At 41.7% G+C, this 20,428-nt stretch overlaps 1 protein-coding gene and 1 long non-coding RNA gene across 4 annotated transcripts in view; both read right to left on the bottom strand.

Moving 5' to 3' along the window:
- pard3ba (par-3 family cell polarity regulator beta a) overlaps nt 1–1,875 on the bottom strand; it is a 315,539-nt gene extending 313,664 nt beyond the window's left edge. For all 3 annotated transcript variants that reach the window (XM_088930125.1, XM_088930127.1, XM_088930126.1), the window contains exon 1: nt 822–1,875. In XM_088930125.1, the coding sequence (XP_088786251.1) occupies nt 822–938 (117 nt within the window). In that variant the 5' untranslated portion in view covers nt 939–1,875. The remainder of the gene's footprint in view (nt 1–821) is intronic.
- A 1,701-nt stretch (nt 1,876–3,576) lies between these two features.
- Nucleotides 3,577–9,035, bottom strand: LOC148821678 (uncharacterized). Its single transcript, XR_016093889.1, has 2 exons — nt 8,864–9,035; nt 3,577–8,320 (listed from the first exon to the last, which is right to left on the bottom strand). It is a non-coding gene; the product is annotated as an uncharacterized LOC148821678 (long non-coding RNA).
- Between the last annotated feature and the right edge of the window lie 11,393 nt (nt 9,036–20,428).

Genomic DNA, 20,428 nt, shown 5'->3' with positions numbered 1-20,428 from the left:
TGGTCTCATGGTACATTAATCTGCAGCACACTTTCAATCAAAACACTGCAACAGGTTAGAAACAAAAACAAAATCAATTTTTACCAAGGTTTTGGTCAAAAACCGTAACTGGGCCTGTGTTTTTACATTCTGTCTTTGAAATAATGCGCAGGCATGAGAATGTGGGGTATTCTACAATAGGATCTTCGCACAGAAATTTAGCACAACCTGTAGTAGAACATGTTCTCCTGAAATCATCTTCTTTTTGTACAAGATACACACGTGTCTGGATCTTAGAGGAGCATTTGTCCACAATAACCCAGTGTCACGCAGGTGTATCACAGAGGTCTATAAAACAGGAGATGGATGAAGAGATTCAAGAGGAAAAACAGGTGTGTTGTGTTGGAGGAAAAGGCTGCTGTACAGTAGCTCTGCTGGGCCTCCTGTTTGAAAAACCTTCTGTCTTCACAACCTCATCTTCCGAGATGAAATCTCTTCATGTTGCTCGCACCTGAACAATCACCACCCTATGGCCCAACTACAACGAAGCCCTGGTCTGTCCGACCTGTTTTCGTTTCGGTGAGCTGAGCTGGAATCACGTGGACTCAACCCACAGTACATGGAATGTTTAAGGCTGGGCACAGGTACACAAAGATGTGTTATATATATATATTTTTTTTAAATGTTACAAATAAAAAAACAACATCGGGTTATGTTCACCTTTACTTTCTCCGCACTCAAGCTTTATGGTAAAGCAAAAGTACTCTCAGAGCAACGTGAAGCATGCATTTCCCTCGAAACAGCTCACAGAAAACCCAAGACAAGGGAAGAAACCCATTTACCTGCTCCAGGAGTTTCATGTACCTCTGAGTTGCCTGCTGAATCAGATCTCGGACTGTCCATCCATCTTTGCAAGGAACAACCACGCCGGTCTTTCCAAAATTGACGGTTACTTTCATCTTCTGGTGATTTCCACTCACTACCTTCCGATATTCCGACAAAATCCTGATGTTTACAAGCGTGTGTGTCAGTTCAGCCCTGTCACACTGCTCCCTCTCCCCGGCTTCACTTAGCTATCAGACAAGGAAGCAGCCGCAACAGGTGTCATTTGGCAGAAAAAGAGGTAGAAAGTTAAGTCTAAGTATCAAAACGAAGACGCCAACGCATTAAGAGCATTGAGCTTGAAGCTGCCCTTCGGTACCTTAAGAGTTTTTGTTTTCTTAAAACTATCATAAAATAAATACAAGCCTAGTGATAGAAAACCGGAAGAAGATTTGTTTCCAAGGTGGATGTATGATTACAATCCCAAATTACGCAAGTCTTCGCAAAACAATACCGAGAAGTCCATCGGCATTCCTTTTAAATTGTGCAGTTTCATTTTAGATTTAGAACAGCATGCATAATAATTGCCTTTTTTTTTTCCTCCCAATTCTGCCTCTTCTGATTTTCGAAATGCCGATGGGGAAACAAAAGCAGCTTCAATTGAAGGGTGACTTGTTTAACCTTACGGAGCTCAGCTGCTGTTTATCACATCATCAGACTTCTGCCTCATTTTGGACGTTTTACGTTTTAAGGTGAAGGCCTGGAGACTTTGAAGATGGAGCCCATCGCACCGCCGAACTTCCCAGTTCTCTCCCTCTCCTCTCTCCTTCCAGAATTTCCACTTCCTCCTTTCTCAGATCGACTTGTCCTTTCTTTTTCCGGGCTCATTCAATACAGCCCAGCTCGGAGGCAAGCGGGTGTTTAAAAAAAAAATTAATAAAAACCCAGCGCTGTAAAATAAATAATTCCACAAACTCGGCAGTTTTCCCTAAAACTCACAAAAAAAGCGCCCCTCCACACAGGACAAACACTCAAACTCAGGCCACCAGCTCGCACTCCGTTTAAAGAGACAGTGCATCTATATCGCACCCAACTCCAGGGCCGTGTTGTACTTCAGTGCCTGAACGCACGTATTGTCAGAAAAAAAAAAACTCAACAGGCACTGTCTTTAACAAAGTGTTATGGTTACGGCCACATTTTTAGAGGCGTTTAAATGAAAAAAGCTGATGAAAATGAATGCACTGTGCAAAAAAAATCACAATCGACTCAAATTTCGAATTAAATTAAAACGAACAGCATTGCATTATTATTATTATTGTTATTGTTATTATTATGGCGGCACAGAAAGTTTTGATTTAAGATCGATACAGTAACACCAAAGTTGTATACAACAAGCAACAACAAAAGTGCGCTCCGCTGCCCTGAGAAGTTAAATACCTGTAACGGTATTTTTTTTTTATGAATCGTGGCAGAAGTTGAAGCTCCCCAGAAGCCGCAAATTAGCCCCTGAAGTCATTTCTGAAACGCAAGCAGCGCCGCGTGAATTACTTTGAAACTTAATTTTCAGACTAATTTAATTCCAGTTGAATAATTAAACCATCGCGCTCCCATACCTCAGGAGAAAATGCCTGGAGGCCAACGCGTTTTATTGGGTCCCGTTCAGATGCCACAAATCAAAACAAAACGTGCACTGGATATACTGTATATGTTTTTTGTTATTATTATTGAGGGCACTAGAAAGGTTTTCAATTGAATTTCGCTACATACCCCCCCGTCCTGTAGTGTTTGTACAAAGATTGTTCAGCAAGATTTAACGGCATTATTCATTCATTCCTAACTGTTGCAATACTTCATTATGATGGATGAGTAGCCTCCTAATTGTTGCGGAGCGCTCATTTGCTTTCAGGTCTCAACTCAGAAATACCCTCGACGCTCACTGAAAAGCTCGCTGGTGTCATGCAAGAGGGATTGGAAAGGTGAAGGAGTTTGTTTACCAAATCTACAAAAACTGAAGACTTCGCTCGAATTTAAGGCTTGCCTGGGCATAAAATTAAGTTCAAGTTAAAAAGTCTCATTGGTTAATTAAATCCCTCTTACGTGAACTCTAGCAAATGTTGGAAGATGATACAAAAATCCCCTTCTGTCAGTTAAACATTAACCTAATCCTCAAAGGGAGCGTTTGTTCATCCATTTAGAATGCCTATCCTGACTAAATACCCCTCTTTGTTTTATACGATCTTGCCAATCTAAAGTTTGTCTCATTGCAACAGGTGAAACAATTTCTCACTTCTTCATTTGATCTGTTTCTGGCACATACAGTACTTGCTCCTACACATAATCCATATGGGAGTTTTAAGTATTCTGGGGGATAAATTGAGTCTTCCCCTTAATGTGAGACACTTTGTTATACTCCGGAAGAAAAAAACAATGCAAGAAATGATTTATTAATTAATCAGTAAATTAAATATTGTGGCAACGCACTGGTATCCCAGCCAGGGTGAATTCCTGCCCTGTTCCCTTTACTTCCAGGACAGGTATTTGTTTTTGTCGTGACTCGTACCAGGAATCAGTAACTTTCTGATGATGGATGAAGGAAACTCAGTATGTGACACGCAGAACGGGGACTCTCAAATCCTTTGGCCTTTGTTCGCTTTGAGAATAAAACAGTTACATCCCGCCACACACACAGCAGAAATAAATAAATGCCATATTTAGACTTAAGATTTGGAACCAAGCACACAGTTTGCTCTAATGTTCAGTCAATGACACAAAACCGCACAATGTTTATTTATTATAGATCTATACAATGCTAATGAATGAAGAAAACATCCTTCAATATACAGTATTTTTGCATTTTCCCGATTAATAGGAAGCCCTTAGTCTTATATAACGCTTGGCTATATAGCCAAGTCAAAGATGGGGATTATTAGGAGGCCATGATTGGTAAATAACCTGCAACAAAGTTCAGAAAATCTGTCTTTGCATTAATATCACAGAATGATGTGATATTAGAGAATGACATACAAATAACCAAGAAACAAGAAGCATCAATTAAAAGGACAATACCACATTTACAGGTATTTCAATATGTAACTGCAGTGATATTGGCAACATGGGAAATGCCAGTTACAGTAATAGTGTAGGAAAGATTAGACAGATACTTTATTGATCCCGTGAGGGAAATTGCAGTGCAACAGCAGCTTAGCACAGTCAACACAGCAACAGTGTAACAAAATGATACAATAATACAACAATACAATACAATACATACAATACAATCAGTACAGTCAGTGAGAAGAGTTGCTCGCAGTCCAGAAAGTTGTATTGCACATTATAAATATAAATATAAATATATTGCACAAGTCCCTGGCATATATTGCACACAAAAAAAATACATTACAGTCTGTATGTACTATGGGTTTGAAATTGAATTTAGTACAGAGGTTTGTTAGCATGGATTTCTGAGTCACCGAAATAGTGCTTCCAGTGTGATATTCAGGTTATGCATTGAGTGGAATAGGTAGTCTGTTGGCTCTTTTTTCAATAAGCACCTCGAGTACATCTCTGAATGTGTACAATGTCTGCAGATATCAGTACCGTGGTGCATTTGGGGATATTGGGCTAAACAAGTACAGTTTCCTTCAGTTTGCAATGAGATGGAGCAGAATAATGTCTGAAATAAGGATAGGCCCAAAAGTTCATGTGCACAATGGGAACCTGAGTAGAACACTGGAAATAAAAGAATCTAATTTATAGAAACTTCCATCTTCTCAAGCTGAACATTAAGATCTAACATGTCTTCAAAGGTATCTTTTGGTGAAGCTTCATTTCACTTCATTTCACATATAATCAAACTCCGTTCTTTTTCAGATTTTAGATGCATACGATGAGTAAACCTGTCAACATTCTGATGCATTTGAATGGTGAACAAATAGCAATCTGTATTTCCCCTGCTCAGTACTGAAAGCACAACCCTGATGTGTTAGCACGCTTTTAAACTAATGATATTTACAAAACATGAACAAACTGATTTTGATATTTTGATTATCTACTTTTTATCCTTGTGTGACAGAGCAATTTCAAAAGATTGTCCTTGTTTGATTAAATGAAGTTTGATTGTTTGTTTGATTAAATAATGATGGAGCGTTAATTTCACAATTAGAAAGGAAGAACAATTAACAAACAATAGGAGGCTATTCGGTCATTCTTATTGATCTCATCCAGTCATACCAGGGAATTAGCTTCAATGGCAAGGCTGGGCTGTTTATCCCAGAGCCCACAATTGAATATAAAAATAAATAGCTCATTAATAGAATGTCAGTTTTAACTGAAATAAAACACCCTACCCCTCTTCTAGACCTAGAATTCAAATAAGTCAAAATTACAAGAAAAAAAAAGAAGAAACCAAACTTAATTGTAGCATTTAGGCGTGGCAATGTTACAATTTAATTATTTTCCACGTTTTCTAGTCCTTTGCCGACTGTGTTTTATTTGATCGTGGTAAAATGGTTATTGGACCATATTTTCTGAAGTTCACTTGTTGGAAGGTTTTCATTTTCCACTTGGTTGCCACTTGAAATTTACTGGGTTTAATGCCTTCTGAAACAAAAGAACAGCCTGCAGTTTGAAAGTAGTGTGGCTTTTTGAAGGACATGGATCTCCGCACTAGCTATCTCGCCATACTCACTCAGAGCCAGTCCCAAAACACAGGGGTCATATTCTGTCCGGGGCCTACTTCAATCAACACCTTGCAAATAAAAAAATGAAGTGGCTCACCCATTTCCTCAAGATCCCATTGTGAATGCTCAGTGCACTATAATTAATCTCCGAATCTCTAATCCCCTTCACAGCGGTGATTTATGGTTATCCACTCTTGCATGAAACCCCAGTGCATTGGCCTTCCTGCAGATTTTTAAATTGTTCATCATGCTCTGTTCTCACCCCATCTCCCCTTTTACCCCCGTGACTTTTTATCCCACGAAATAGCCCTCTGCCCTATTCCATTTCCCTATCCAGGCAATTGCCAGATTCCAAATTCAAGGAATCCCCTTGGCGGCTTCCAGCAAATTCAGCGAAATGGGGATTAGCCACATTTTACTTTGAATGCATTGTATGTGAAGGCAAATTCAGTTCAGCTGTAGATCTAACTGAAGCCTCGCTCTCCTGGTAAAAGCACCAGAGTATGAGTGAAAGAGCTCTTGGCAAATAGCTGTAGTTGCAATATGCCAAAACAGACAGTAACGGCTTTCGCGTTCGCCGTCAATCAGAATCAGAGTAACCAGGAAGAGAAAGTGAGAAATATTCCCCGCAGTGCATCTGTGACCTTTTGCCAAAGCCCTGGCACGATGCCAAGCCACCGAAGCCAGTATCTGTGGTTGTGTGTGCTCCAGATTTGGGCTTAGTACCTGTTGCAGTTGCACTACAGCATCAAAATGTGAAGGCTGGTCATTTTAAAATAGATGATCTCTGTTAGGGTCTAAAGCCATAGCCAACATTAGCATCTTTATTAGTTTTATACAAACAGACTTATACTGAAACAATTGTTAATAGTTCAAATTACAGTTTTTAGAGAGACTGTATGATTTTAATATATAACCTATACTCATATTGTGGTAGGCCAAGGTGCAGGGAAACAGAACAGAACTAAATATGTGGGTCTAAGGAAAAGAAACTCAGGGTAGAAAAGCAGTGCTCTTTATTTACAGTGCAAAGGAAATAAACCAAAAATCACAAAAAACACGAAACAAAAGCCTAGCTCTGCTCTAACTAGACTTTGTCCGTCCCTCAGTGATTAGTAACAGGGCAGCACTGCTTCTTACCAACTTCTTTCCACCACTCTCTCTCCAAGACTCTTCCCCAAAATACTCTCATTGCAAACAACCTCTCTTCTAAAGGGCTGTCTCTCTCCAAGATGCTCTCAAAAGAACCACACTTCTTGTGCCTGGGCTCATCAATCAGTCAGTCGGTCGGCGGGTTGGTCAGTCTGTCAGTTGGTCCGTCAGTCACTTCCTTCTGCTCTGTTTGCTCTGATGCAGCGCATTACACAGTACAGTTAGCGGAGATGGACAGTCGACATGGAAACCTCGACTTCCTGGATTTAAATATCACCCAACCAATTGTCTTCCTCCCGCTGGTCAGGTGACAGAGGACAGCGGGTCATTGCCCATTGCTTTGTGCTTGGTGAATATGATCAATATAAGAAATCCCCTCTTGTCTGTACCGACTCCCCTCTTACAATCTATTGCTGATGCATTATACAGGCAAATGAGTACTACAACACCAACTAGCATTTTTTTGCAGTTTTGAATGCCTCTCGGTATACTTTATGCATTTTCAGACGCGTAACATGCTGAATTAATGAAGCGATCATGATAAAATGTCAATCAAAAACTCAGGAAATTGTTAATCTCAGGAAAATTCATTGCAAGAAATTATGTGTCTGATCACGTTCCTTTGCAAAGGCTGTGTATGTTTGTGTTCACCTCTTCATCAACATGAAATGAAGGGAAAACAGAAAAATAATCTGGGTTTTTCACAGTACAAACATAATAAGGAAAGGACGACTGATCCAAGTCATGTGTGGTCACTAACACAAATTGATCCTATTTTTCCTTGTTGTTTTATTTGCGTTCCTTATTCCTGGATTTTCTCTCTAATGGTGCACTAAATATATCCCTGTGTGGTTCCAAACGTTATTACTGAATTAAGGAACGCGTGTGTGACTCTGTCACCACTGGAATTCAAGCTGCAGTTCAGTCCCATTAAAGAATAAAAGTGTCATGAAATAAAAGCTTATGGAAGGCCAAGGAAAGGTTATCAATCTGAGTTGGTAAAAAAAAAAAAGTTTAAAAAAACTCTGTCAGATGTTGAATTTGTTTCATTGCAGGACAGCAGTGATGTCTTTGCTCAACTGCGGGGCTCGGGCTGTGTTTTTGATAACCTTCCAACGTAGTGCAAATCTCACAAGCCCATTGGCAACTCTGAGTTCGTTCTTTTGTGTAATGAAAAGCTAACTCTTTTAACCTCCGGATTTTCAGTTTAGTCTGAAATTTCTTGGCCCAACTCCCGTTACGTTTAAAGTCCCACAGACTTTTCAGAAATGTGTAAAAGCCATGGTGACCATTCGAAGGGTCCCTGTTACACCTCCCCTTCAGTCATCTGACATGAGCCTTGTGGAAAACTCCTGTACAGATCAGGGCTTTTTTATCAATAAATCTGCTGCGTTTGGCAGTTCTTGCTATTCCCGATATGCCTCGTGTAGCCACGATCTGTCCAGTTAACCACATACAGTACGCTGGTCTTCCACACGAGACGTTCTTTCAGGCCTGGTAGTGAGATTCAGAGTGCCCAAACTGTAGATTCGCTCCCTGAAATGTATTACTGATGTTGTGTGTCCTACCTTTATGGCAGTGCTCCAGGGCTGTTGTTTTCGTTTTGCTCACTGTCACACTGCCCTCTGGGCTTCTGTGCTTCCAGTTTGACGGGTTCGATATGCAAATTTGTCTTCAGCAAACTCTCTCTGTACACGACAAAATGCAAATGGAACGTTTGATTTCGTCCCCATTTACCACAGTTTCCAGTAAAGCAGGTTCCTGATCCATAAGTAACTCTGTTGTTGAACCACCAAACTAGTTCCTAAATGTCAAACTGGCTCAAGTTGTCCTGCGCCGGATCTCTTACGGTGGAGGTGTAGATATTTCCTGAAAACCATAAAAGCATATTCATAGGTCCATCAGTAGTTATATTTTTAATTCCATGGATATAATGGACTGAAAACATTGAGTTTACTCAGAAGCTGAGTAAGCCCTGAAAGAAAGGGAGGAGTACTTTTGTGTAATAAAGGTGAGCTTGCTTTGAGGACTGCTCTGGGACTCTTTGTTTGCTTACCTGCTCTTTTCTGTCTCACACTGTGTGAGAGCGAAGCGTTATTCAGTCTCCCATAAAAAAATATTTTTGTTTGAATTTAGAGCGCTCATAATATTTTCTGTTCTTCCTACCCCTCTGTCCTTATCTACACTGTCCTGTGTGAGAGATAGTTTTTCTTCAAATATTAGGGACTAACCTGAAGAGGTGTTGCTGTAATCCAGGTTAACCAAGTCACGGGAAAACAAATGTCTCTATCTGACTTTCCTTTCATCCAAGCAACATTGAAAAATAAATCGTACACAATAACTGCTGCTGGCTGTGCTGCGTTCTAGATGTTCCGCCAGGAGTCTTCTTTTTTTTCTCCCCTGGAGCTACAAAACATTTCCTGCTACCTTTCCTTTGACAGAGAATCCACCCCATTACCTGGAACTAGTCCTTAATGTGTTGAAACAGTCCTAAGAACCTGTTTCAGAGAGATTGCCTGCCTGTCACATTGTAGATGATGTCATTTGGAGCTGGTTATGGCTCAGGCATATCAAAAGAAAACAGCTGGAACTTAAGGAAGGCTGAGCAATTCTGAAAATCGGAGAAGAATGTGTTCCAGCCACTGGTGGATGTGAAAAACATAAACTGGTGGAAATCAAAACAATGGGAACAGGCCTCATCGCAAAAGGAAAGTACCAAAATCCAAAATGCAGGTCCGTGAAAGGAGGCTCAGACAAACTTTGTGTCGGTTCTTCGGGGTTTTTAACATGATTTTGTTATATTTTTTAAAAAAAGAACAGTACAGAAAAATATCTGAAAGGCGGCGGCAAATTTTGCCTGCTAGCACTGTGCAGTTTTGCTGTATATCGTTTTCGTGAGAGCAGTAGCTACAAATTAATGCCAACAAGATGGATTTAAAGGTGTTCCACTCTTAATACTGTATGTCCCGAGGGATAGACTTTCTGGAGGCAGTTAGTCACACCTCTAGACAGACTGTAACCTGAGGTCCGTCATTGAGGAGGAGCAGTCTCAGGGCTCTTCTGTAACGTTCACTGCATTACTTTTTGATCAGCAAAAGCCTTGTTCAACCAAACACTCCACTTAATAACGCCCACCATCCTCTGTCAATGTCTGTTTGGCCAGGGTCACCTGCCTCTTCCAAAGATTCAAGGCAACGCTGTTTGAACATTACAATACGTTTACTTCCGAAAGTATTTTTTTATGAGCCTAGAATAATCTACATGAAAATATCACTAAACATGTCAGAACGTAGCCCAGTGTAACATGTCTTGCCAGAACGTAAGCTGGTGAATGGGAGATACACATAGTAGAATAACACTAGCTGTTTTTCATGTTCACTTCTTGATCTTGGAGTGCTTGCCTCAACACAGCACTCATTATCCCCCAAAAACCAAAAATACAACGATTTTAAAAGAGGAGCCAAAGTACAGCTTCCCATACCACCTTCTGTCACTGGCGTATTGTTTGTGATTCCCCCTTCCTCCACAGATCTTATCAGGAGACCCTTTGCACAGGTGAGATTGGTAGGCAGATCATAAAGCACTGTTGACTCTGGACACGTTCAGCACATGGTTCCTCAGCGGGAGGTCTGGGCTGTGCAGATGTCTGAGTAAAGCATTTGATTTTCTGTAATTCGCCATTGTGTTCAATTTTCCTCCAACACCACCCATCTGCCCGCCTCTGCCCATTTGTTAAAATTGCCTGTCCACCTACACGCAGCTTAATTAGGCACCCAGTGCAAAATAAAGAAACTGCTGGATTCCTGGCTGTGCTGGAGTTAAGGAGGGGATGGATGAATGAATGGAAAATGAATGGAAAAGAGTGAAGGACAGTGTTTCTTTTGTGCGTCTGCCGCGGGGGGGGGATCAATATTGTTCTATTTTATAGATTTCGAATGGAGAGGCTTTCTGAAAATGATTCTCTCGAGTGGCTCCTCAAACATGATTGGGTTTGTCACACTTTGTTTGGATCTATTAATAGGAGTAGGACAGGCCACAGTCTGAAGCCCTTCTGCTTTATTGAGTGAAGTGTAAATGAATACATTAATTCCTTAATGTAGGGAAGTGATGCATCAGATTTCAGTTCATGTTAGGCTCCAAGTCTCACTCAATGCCCCTTGCACTGCATTTGTTAATGAAAAACAATAATGTTATTGTATTTTAATGTGACACATTGCTGTTTGTGGATTGTAAATGCAATTGTCAATGTCATGTAATGATGTTATGAAGGGGTCAGACAAGCTGCATGACACCTTTAGACCACAACGCCTCTATAATACTTGCGCTCACCTCATCTTACTCAAAACTCAAAGTTAAATTGAGATCTTTTCTGATTCAGAAAACACCACCTTACATAAACCCAGCCTGACACCACCCTATCCTTTACGATCCCTTGAAACACGACACCTGTTGTGCTCTTATACTGAGGGTAGACATTCGAGCTACAGACTACAATCTACTCATGGATTGTCATCCATTCACTATTCTATTGTATATACTATAATTAGCTGAAGTCTTAATATGAGTAGTAGTTGTGCTCTGGGACTACAATGAATTTGGTTTGGCAATTCTTGGACTGGACTATAGGCAGCTACACTTCCCAGGAATAGGAGTTTGTTTTGATTATATCTCTAATGCCCTGGAGGAGATACAGTCGTGCTAAGATCTTTCTCAGTCATTTCGTATTTAAGGACGATGCTTGAAGACATCAATTACATCATAGCTTGAAACCTCCATAGGAGGGTAAAGTAGATTCTTACTAGAAGCCATTTATTGCAAGAACTACAGTTTGTGAAATCTCAGCAGTTGAGGCTATTTCAGGTGACATGCCTAAGCCACACCTTTGTCAGGTGTCACACTGAAACCACGGCTTCTTCAGGTGTCACACTGAAACCACGGCTTCTTCAGGTGTCACACTATAACCACACTTCTTCAGGTGTCACACTATAACCACACTTCTTCAGGTGTCACACTGAAACCACGGCTTCTTCAGGTGTCACACTGAAACCATATCTCCTTCAGGTGTCACACTTAAACCACACTTCTTCAGGTGTCGCACTGAAACCACGGCTTCTTCAGGTGTCGCACTATAACCACACTTCTTCAGGTGTCACACTGAAACCATATCTCCTTCAGGTGTCACACTAAAACCACACTTCTTCAGGTGTCACACTGAAACCACGGCTTCTTCAGGTGTCACACTATAACCACACTTCTTCAGGTGTCACACTATAACCATACTTCTTCAGGTGTCACACTGAAACCACGGCTTCTTCAGGTGTCACACTGAAACCATATCTCCTTCAGATGTCACACTTAAACCACACTTCTTCAGGTGTCGCACTGAAACCACGGCTTCTTCAGGTGTCACACTGAAACCACGGTTTCTTCAGGTGTCACACTGAAACCATATCTCCTTCAGGTGTCACACTAAAACCACACTTCTTCAGGTGTCACACTGAAACCACGGCTTCTTCAGGTGTCACACTAAAACCACACTTCTTCAGGTGTCACACTGAAACCACGGCTTCTTCAGGTGTCACACTATAACCACACTTCTTCAGGTGTCACACTAAAACCACACTTCTTCAGGTGTCGCACTATAACCACACTTCTTCAGGTGTCACACTGAAACCACGGCTTCTTCAGGTGTCACACTGAAACCATATCTCCTTCAGGTGTCGCACTGAAACCACGGCTTCTTCAGGTGTCACACTGAAACCACGGCTTCTTCAGGTGTCACACTGAAACCACGGCTTCTTCGGGTGTCACACTAAAACCACACTTCTTCAGGTGTCACACTAAAACCACACTTCTTCAGGTGTCACACTGAAACCACGGCTTCTTCAGGTGTCACACTATAACCACACTTCTTCAGGTGTCACACTAAAACCACACTTCTTCAGGTGTCGCACTATAACCACACTTCTTCAGGTGTCACACTGAAACCACATCTTCTTCAAACACCACACTATGTATTTTATTCTTTCTAACTTTCAGCGCAGAATTAACCTCATCGTGTTCCAAATATTTGTTATATCGCGTTTTATTGGATTTCAAAATGCAAGGCATTTTGTGTTAAATATTAATCACACATAGTGAGAAATTGTATGACCATATCTAATGTACTGTATAACTATATCTAATGCAGGATATGTTATGGGGTCCTGGACTTTGGAATAATGTATTACCACCCATATCAAATATAAAGATGAAAATTTAGCATGCCGATTTGTGTAAACACGGAAACTGCAGAGGGAAAAGTAGAGGTTAATTCCACACTGAAAGGTAAAATGTAGAAGTTGGCATCTCACTTAAGAGAAAAATGTTTTTCTTTTTTACTTTTCAGCATGGAGTTAACCTGTACTTGTTCCTAAATAAAATTTATTTGAAAATCGTTTTCCTATCTGTGTGTTTTCAATAAGCAAAATGAAAGTTCACAGGAAATATATTGCACTGCAGACGCCATGTATTGGAAATAATTATTTTTTCACTGTAGCTGCCATCGATTCAGGCTCCTTCCCAGAGACAGCTGGGAATTCTTTTTAGAAAGTCTCAAATTTGTTAAATTAGAATTTGAAAGTCGAATGCCAAAATAATTACACATTAGCTTTTAATTTCCATTATTGAAAATAGAAATGCTGGCACATTGAAAAACAGGATCAATGCGCTTTTCCTTTGTGCTCTTTGAGACATTCTATTGAGTTTATAGCAGGAGCCTGGAAACACAATCTCATATTAGGACTTTCCTTTGTAATGTACTGTTGAGAACTTAAGAAATCACCAACCCTTTGTGGAATGGAAGCAAAGGTGTCAGGAAACAGACTTCCTGAACTAGGCAGGAGTTTTGCTCCTTCAATCTTAGACAAAGTTTACCACAAAAGGTAACTCAGTTGCTCCAAAGTATCCAAAGTATCCAGCTCCAAAGGCATAGTGCTTGATACTTTGGAACTGTATGAAGTTGTACGTTTTTCATTTAATTGCCTGGATTAAGCAGGTGAAGTAGAAAAGATTAACTTCAATTGATAAGAAACCCCATGCCAATCGAAATGCAGGACCGTCAAGGTTACTTACACACATGGGGTAGACCACACGGTCTAGATATCCATACAGTCCTTATGCTTCAGCGTAGGGAGGGAGGAATTTGTGAAAGTAATAACTCCACTATTTTGAATATATAGCTGAAATAAATTACGATGTTTATTTCCAGTGAAAGCCAAATACTTGTTGTTAAGTGCATCGCAGCTCCAGATGTGATAACTCTTTGTCAGTACTCAAGCCTCCACCCCCAACCTCCCCTTCATCTCATCTTCTAATAAAACGATGAGAACTTCTCTGATAGTTCTGCTCATGCTGATGGGATGTCCTGAATTGCCTGTGTCTCCAGAACTGAGCTGTCCCATGCCATCCAGCTCACTAAAGCTCTTCTTTGTCCTACTTGGCTTCAGTAACCCCTGTGCTTGAATCTGAAGGGAAGTATCCGTGCTGATGTTCCAGTTGCAGAAATAGTTGGGATAGAGGAGGGAGAAGATATTGTGACAATGCAGGAGTGGCGAGAGCCTCAGCGAGCAGCGGTAAAAGTCGACGCCCCGTCTGAGGCTCTGGTGTGAGATTAGCCACAACCGAAAAAGAACACAAGGAAAAAGAAAAATGTGCTGCTGTGCACCGCGGAATCCAGGCAGGACTTTCCCTATCTCACAGGGTCCAACCTGGAGAAAAAGAACCCGCTTAGCATAGCGGTCACCAGACCGGACTTACCCCTCTTTAACGGGGTCCAGTCTGGAAGAGCAGGGAATAAAAACTGGACGTGTGAAAAAGGGTCTGCCACGATCGTAACCCCTCCTTTTAAGGGAGCTCCATCCCTTTCTTATTTAGTCGATTCTGTGCACCTGCCCTCTGTTTGTGTCTCATTATTTAAGCCTGGCGCTCTCGCTATTCCTGGATCAGCACTGGGAGATGAACGCCCGGAAGCTCGCCTACCAGCGGGTCCAGGAGAGACCCGACGGCATCGGCTTCACCCCGGCGTCCTGGCCATCTGGGTCCGGGGCTCGGAGCGCCTGGCCTAGTTATCCTGTTTTTATCTTCCTGGTTCCCTGTCCCTGTCCCTGTCCCTGTTCCGGATCCCGTTCCAGATTTTAACTGTGTTTGTTTCGTCTTGGTTGGATCCCCTGGTTTTGGGCTTTGGACTGCGCCCCGGATTCCCCCCTTTTGGACTACTTGAACTTGTTTGCCAATCGCCACGCCCCCCAAGCACCAGATCACCGTAGTCACGTCCCCCTGTCTGTCAACCCGTCCTGATCCTCTTCGTCTCCTCCCCCGATGTCCGTCTCCACTCACTTCCAGATTATACTGCATACGGTCCTGAACTACGCTTCGCGGGAGCCTGGACCGGCTCCCCTTATAGGGTCAGCCTGCCCCGGCAGAGATGCATGACTCCGCCTCTGCACTGAACAGGCCCCCCCGTAACGCCACAATATCAAAGGTAAATTGAGGAAATGAGGATGAAAAAGAAAAGGGTAGATACTGGGAAATGAAGCTAATAGGAGAGTGGATTTGCAGACAGGTAACACACGAGGATGATCAGTTTTAAGGTGTGATGTGGTAACAGTGCAGGAAGTGACGCTGAGTTGGAAGTAAAGACACAGCACTGTGCTGGGGATGAGTCCTAGCTGATCCCACCACAGAGTCCAGCCACGTGGCACATGAGACTGCAGGAGAGAGAGTGAAGAGGAAAAATGAGTGTAGCTTTGACCCCTTCAGATGACATTACCTTCTCTCACACTATTGAAATCCTCTTTCAGGACCCTTTCCGCATCTTAATAAATAGCCCACTTCACCCCCTCTCCAGTTTTTCTTTCCTCAGCTGCGACCTAATTAGTATAAATAATGTCTGTTTTGCAAGCAGGATGCCATCTTATCCATTATAAGCTACAGATTGGATAGATTAGCTTGATTGTGCAAGGATCACTTGTTCTGTATCGGAGGCTCTATAAAGCTTTGCTCAGGCTGTGAGAAAACTGCTAAATTAGTGTTGACATGGAATTGTTTTTCTTTCTTCTTTTTTCCTCCCCGCACCATTTTTTTTTCCTACAGAAACTGCTTTGCAAAAATTCCGACCGTCATTTGCAATTAAGTAACTGAGGATTTGTTCAAGACTGGTTAACTTGCTTAAGCTAGGTATACAGTGCCTTGCGAAAGTATTCGGCCCCCTTGAACTTTTCAACCTTTTGCCACATTTCAGGCTTCAAACATAAAGATATAAATTTTTTATTTTATGTGAAGAATCACCAACAAGTGGGACACAATTGTGAAGTGGAACGAAATCTATTGGATTTTTGAAACTTTTTTAACTAATAAAAAAATGAAAAGTGGGGCGTGCAAAATTATTCGGCCCCTTTACTTTCAGTGCAGCAAACTCACTCCAGAAGTTCAGCGAGGATCTCTGAATGATCCAATGTTGTCCTAAATGACTGATGGTGATAAATAGAATCCACCTGTGTGTAATCAAGTCTCTGTATAAATGCACCTGCTCTGTGATAGTCTCAAGGTTCTGTTGAAAGCGCAGAGAGCATCATGAAGACCAAGGAACACACCAGGCAGGTCCGTAATACTGTTGTGGAGAAGTTTAAAGCCGGATTTGGATACAAAAAGATTTCCCAAGCTTCAAACATCCCAAGGAGCACTGTGCAAGCGATCATCTTGAAATGGAAGGAGTATCAGACCACTGCAAATCTACCAAGACCTGGCCGTCCCTCTAAACTTTCAGCTCAGACAAGGAGAAGACTGATCAGAGATGCAGCCAAGAGGCCCATGATCACTCTGGATGAACTGCAGAGAACTACAGCTGAGGTGGGAGAGTCTGTCCATAGGACAACAATCAGTCTTACACTGCACAAATCTGGCCTTTATGGAAGAGTGGCAAGAAGAAAGCCATTTCTCAAAGATATCCATAAAAAGTCTCGTCTAAAGTTTGCCACAAGCCACCTGGGAGACACCCCAAACATGTGGAAGAAGGTGCTCTGGTCAGATGAAACCAAAATCGAACTTTTTGGCCACAATGCAAAACGATATGTTTGGCGTAAAAGCAACACAGCTCATCACCCTCAACACACCATCCCCACTGTCAAACATGGTGGTGGCAGCATCATGGTTTGGGCCTGCTTTTCTTCAGCAGGGACAGGGAAGATGGTTAAAATTGAGGGGAAGATGGATGCAGCCAAATACAGGACCATTCTGGATGAAAACCTGTTGGAGTCTGCAAAAGACCTGAAACTGGGACGGAGATTTATCTTCCAACAAGACAATGATCCCAAACATACAGCAAAATCTACAAAGGAATGGTTCACAAATAAACGTATCCAGGTGTTTGAATGGCCAAGTCAAAGTCCAGACCTGAATCCAATCGAGAATCTGTGGAAAGAGCTGAAAACTGCTGTTCACAAACGCTCTCCATCCAACCTCACTGAGCTCGAGCTGTTTTGCAAGGAAGAATGGGCAAGAATTTCAGTCTCTCGATGTGCAAAACTGATAGAGACATACCCCAAGCGACTTGCAGCTGTAATCGCAGCAAAAGGTGGCTCTACAAAGTATTAACGCAAGGGGGCCGAATAATTTTGCACGCCCCACTTTTCATTTTTTTATTAGTTAAAAAAGTTTCAAAAATCCAATAGATTTCGTTCCACTTCACAATTGTGTCCCACTTGTTGGTGATTCTTCACATAAAATAAAAACTTTATATCTTTATGTTTGAAGCCTGAAATGTGGCAAAAGGTTGAAAAGTTCAAGGGGGCCGAATACTTTCGCAAGGCACTGTAGATTTGTTGATTTCATCTATGCTTTTTAAAAACAATTGGGAATCGGCAACTATGTTTTTAGTATTTGGAATTGCCAAAGGTTTTAAGGTTCAGTTGCATGGCAACAATTCCAGCAAGCCCGCAGAGGAGAAAATAAGACGTGCGGAGGTGCTCAGCCATTTGTCCTTAGAAGCTTCATAGCACCTGACAGGTGAGACAATTCCAATTGGAGAAGTAATGCCATGTCCCTCTGATGTCATCGCAAGCCTGTGTCATGGTCGTCATCCCTCCTCCAGAGGGCACTCCGACCTTTTACTGTTAGTTTCATTATTACGTGCACCTGTTTCCTGTTTAGCCCGTCACTATATAAGTTACGTGCATCCTAAGCTCTGGGTTCAGCATTGGAAGATGGACGCCTGGAAGCCTGCCTACCAGCGGGTCCAGGAGAGACCCGATGGCATTCGCTTCACCCTGGCGTCCTGACTGTGTGGGTCCGGGGCTCGGAGCGCCTGGCCTCGTCATCGTGTTTTTAACTTCCCTGTTCCTGTTCCGGTTCCGACCTGGTTCCTGTTTTAACTGTCTGTTGATTGATCTCCCGGCTACAGGATGGTGCTCTATTTTTCCCTTTTGGACTCCCACAGGACTTGCTCACCTGCGCTCCCCCTCACACCTGGATCACCATTGGCACCTCCCCCTGTCAGTCCTCCCATCCATTCCTCTCTGTGTTTTCCCTGTTGTCCTTCTCCAGTCTATTATACCGTCTGCATAGGGTCCTAAATACGCACCACACAGGAGTCAGGACAGGCTCCCGTGACAGTAATACATCATGCTATGATTTTACTAATCAGAATTCACTGTACCAAAGTTGAGATCATGGCATAGTATTTACAATTATAAAAAAGCCAGAAGCACTTATGTGTCCTCATATGTTCTCTATCCTTAATCCCTATATACTCTGAAGACAGCTAGTGTCAAGCCGAGCATTTCAGTAAAAGGATATGAAAATCTTATAAGGACACCAAAAGCGTTCACATGCTTAGCACAGTAATAACACTTAACTGTCCTTTAATGAAATATAGGGGGTGTCAACCACACACATTCCCTATTAATCCTCTTAAATTCTTTACTTTATTCTTAAAGATTCTTAATAAATCCAACTCAAATTCTCCAACTTAATTCCTCTTATACACTAAGCTTATCCTACAACCTAGCCAAAACCTCGATTCAAACCCCAACCTGAAAAGTGAGAGCATAAGAATAGCATCATGTGATTGTCCTTGCAGTGTTTTGAAGACAGTAATTTGGGAATATGCCCATTCAATGTGCAATAACAGTCAAATTGGGCAACAAATCTGTAGGATCTCAAGAACCATTCCAGGGCTGGACAGTGTCATTGGGTAAGCGTGCAATCCGGGCAGTGTGAATGAGATAAAATAAGAGGATAAGTTAACAGGATGCAGGTCATTTGTTTTTTTTATTGGTTGTTACAAGTACTTTACAAGACAATAGTTACAATGGTACTTACGTACGGACAAGGCAATTACCCACACCCCACGAAAGATCGATCTTATCCATGTACTGGCTGAGTCACGGATGAATCATGAAAAGTAAAATGCCCATTATCTGGGGGAAGTAGGCGCATTAAAGCAGTTCCAGAGAAGCTGCCATCACAAGGTCATGACCGTCACACTGTCTACCCTTGTCCAGGAGATTTCTTCCACATTTAACTTGACAACTCTTACCCAAACAATAAATTGCATTTTTCAAGCCTGGGTGCTTTTTAAGCCTTTTGTGAGCCCTGAAAATATTACAGCTGTCACCAAAGTGACATAATGCTGTCTGGATTTCAACAGAGACGAGGCTGACCTTATACCCTGCACAGACACTGCTGCACACCATAAACCCCTTGGACATCAGTGCCTTGTGGAAATGCTATGTCAATACTTGATATTACTGCCGGATAAAATGCTAAGTGCGCTTTATAAGACGGCAGATTATCAAAGGCCTCATATGTGTGAAGTAGGTGGCGGATGTAAAGCTATCAATATACAATATGTCTATTTTAGAATTCTTTCATTTACCACACCTAGATTTATCTACAGCAATTCAGGATTCATCGTGTGTGCTGGTGCGTCTGTGATACCCTCTCTTAGGACTGTTTTGTGAATGATAACACTATTGAGTTTTGACACTGAATTTTTTTAAAGAAATACATACAGCAGCAGCGTCATTCCATGACAGCCCCATTTATTGTCTGGAAGGGATCCTAGCCTTTGGAATTGATGCAAATTGCAGTCCACAGCTCCAGCTTCAGGTTCCCTTCACATTGAGACCTGGGATTTCTTTCATTCGAGCACAAGGAAGGGAGACCACAAGTTCACTGTGATTCGATTGACATTTGACTAACATGGGGGGTTTTAGAAAACAATCACGTCAGTTAGAAATTTCAACCTGACAGGCCAAAGTATCCCAGATGAAGGCTGCCTATGGTGAATTTCAGAGTATTTTTGCACTTTTACTGCAATATTACCTTCCTATGGTTATCGATAGTTTTTAAAACCCTCTTATTTATTTTCAGCAATTCTGCAAGAAATGCTGTTATTCAGATGATAACAATACTCAGCAGTTGCACTATAGTACAAAGTTTCTCTCTAAACCTGCTGCACATCTCACCAGAAGTGACAAGTTCCCATACAGAGGAATTCCTCAGGAACCAGTCTCATTGTATGTGTTTGTAAATACAAGAAAGATTCTTCTTCCTTAAGACGCTTTTGAAGATGTACAGGAGGGGTGAAAATTTAAACTCTCAGAAAACAGAGGCAGAAGTCAGTTTAAATTTTTGTGTTCAGAGGATAAATGTCTCAAATATCTTGGTTTAATCCAATTTGATTTGAATTTTTCTTGCTCCTTTAAAATTGAAACACGCCTGCTGAAATGCCCACCAGCAGCTAATATATGAAAAAC

This window comes from Atractosteus spatula, chromosome 13 (assembly GCF_055471065.1).
Source record: "Atractosteus spatula isolate fAtrSpa1 chromosome 13, fAtrSpa1.hap1, whole genome shotgun sequence".
NCBI lineage: Eukaryota > Metazoa > Chordata > Actinopteri > Semionotiformes > Lepisosteidae > Atractosteus > Atractosteus spatula.
Note: the sequence above shows the minus strand (reverse complement) of the source record. Positions and strands in the feature narration are given on the sequence as shown.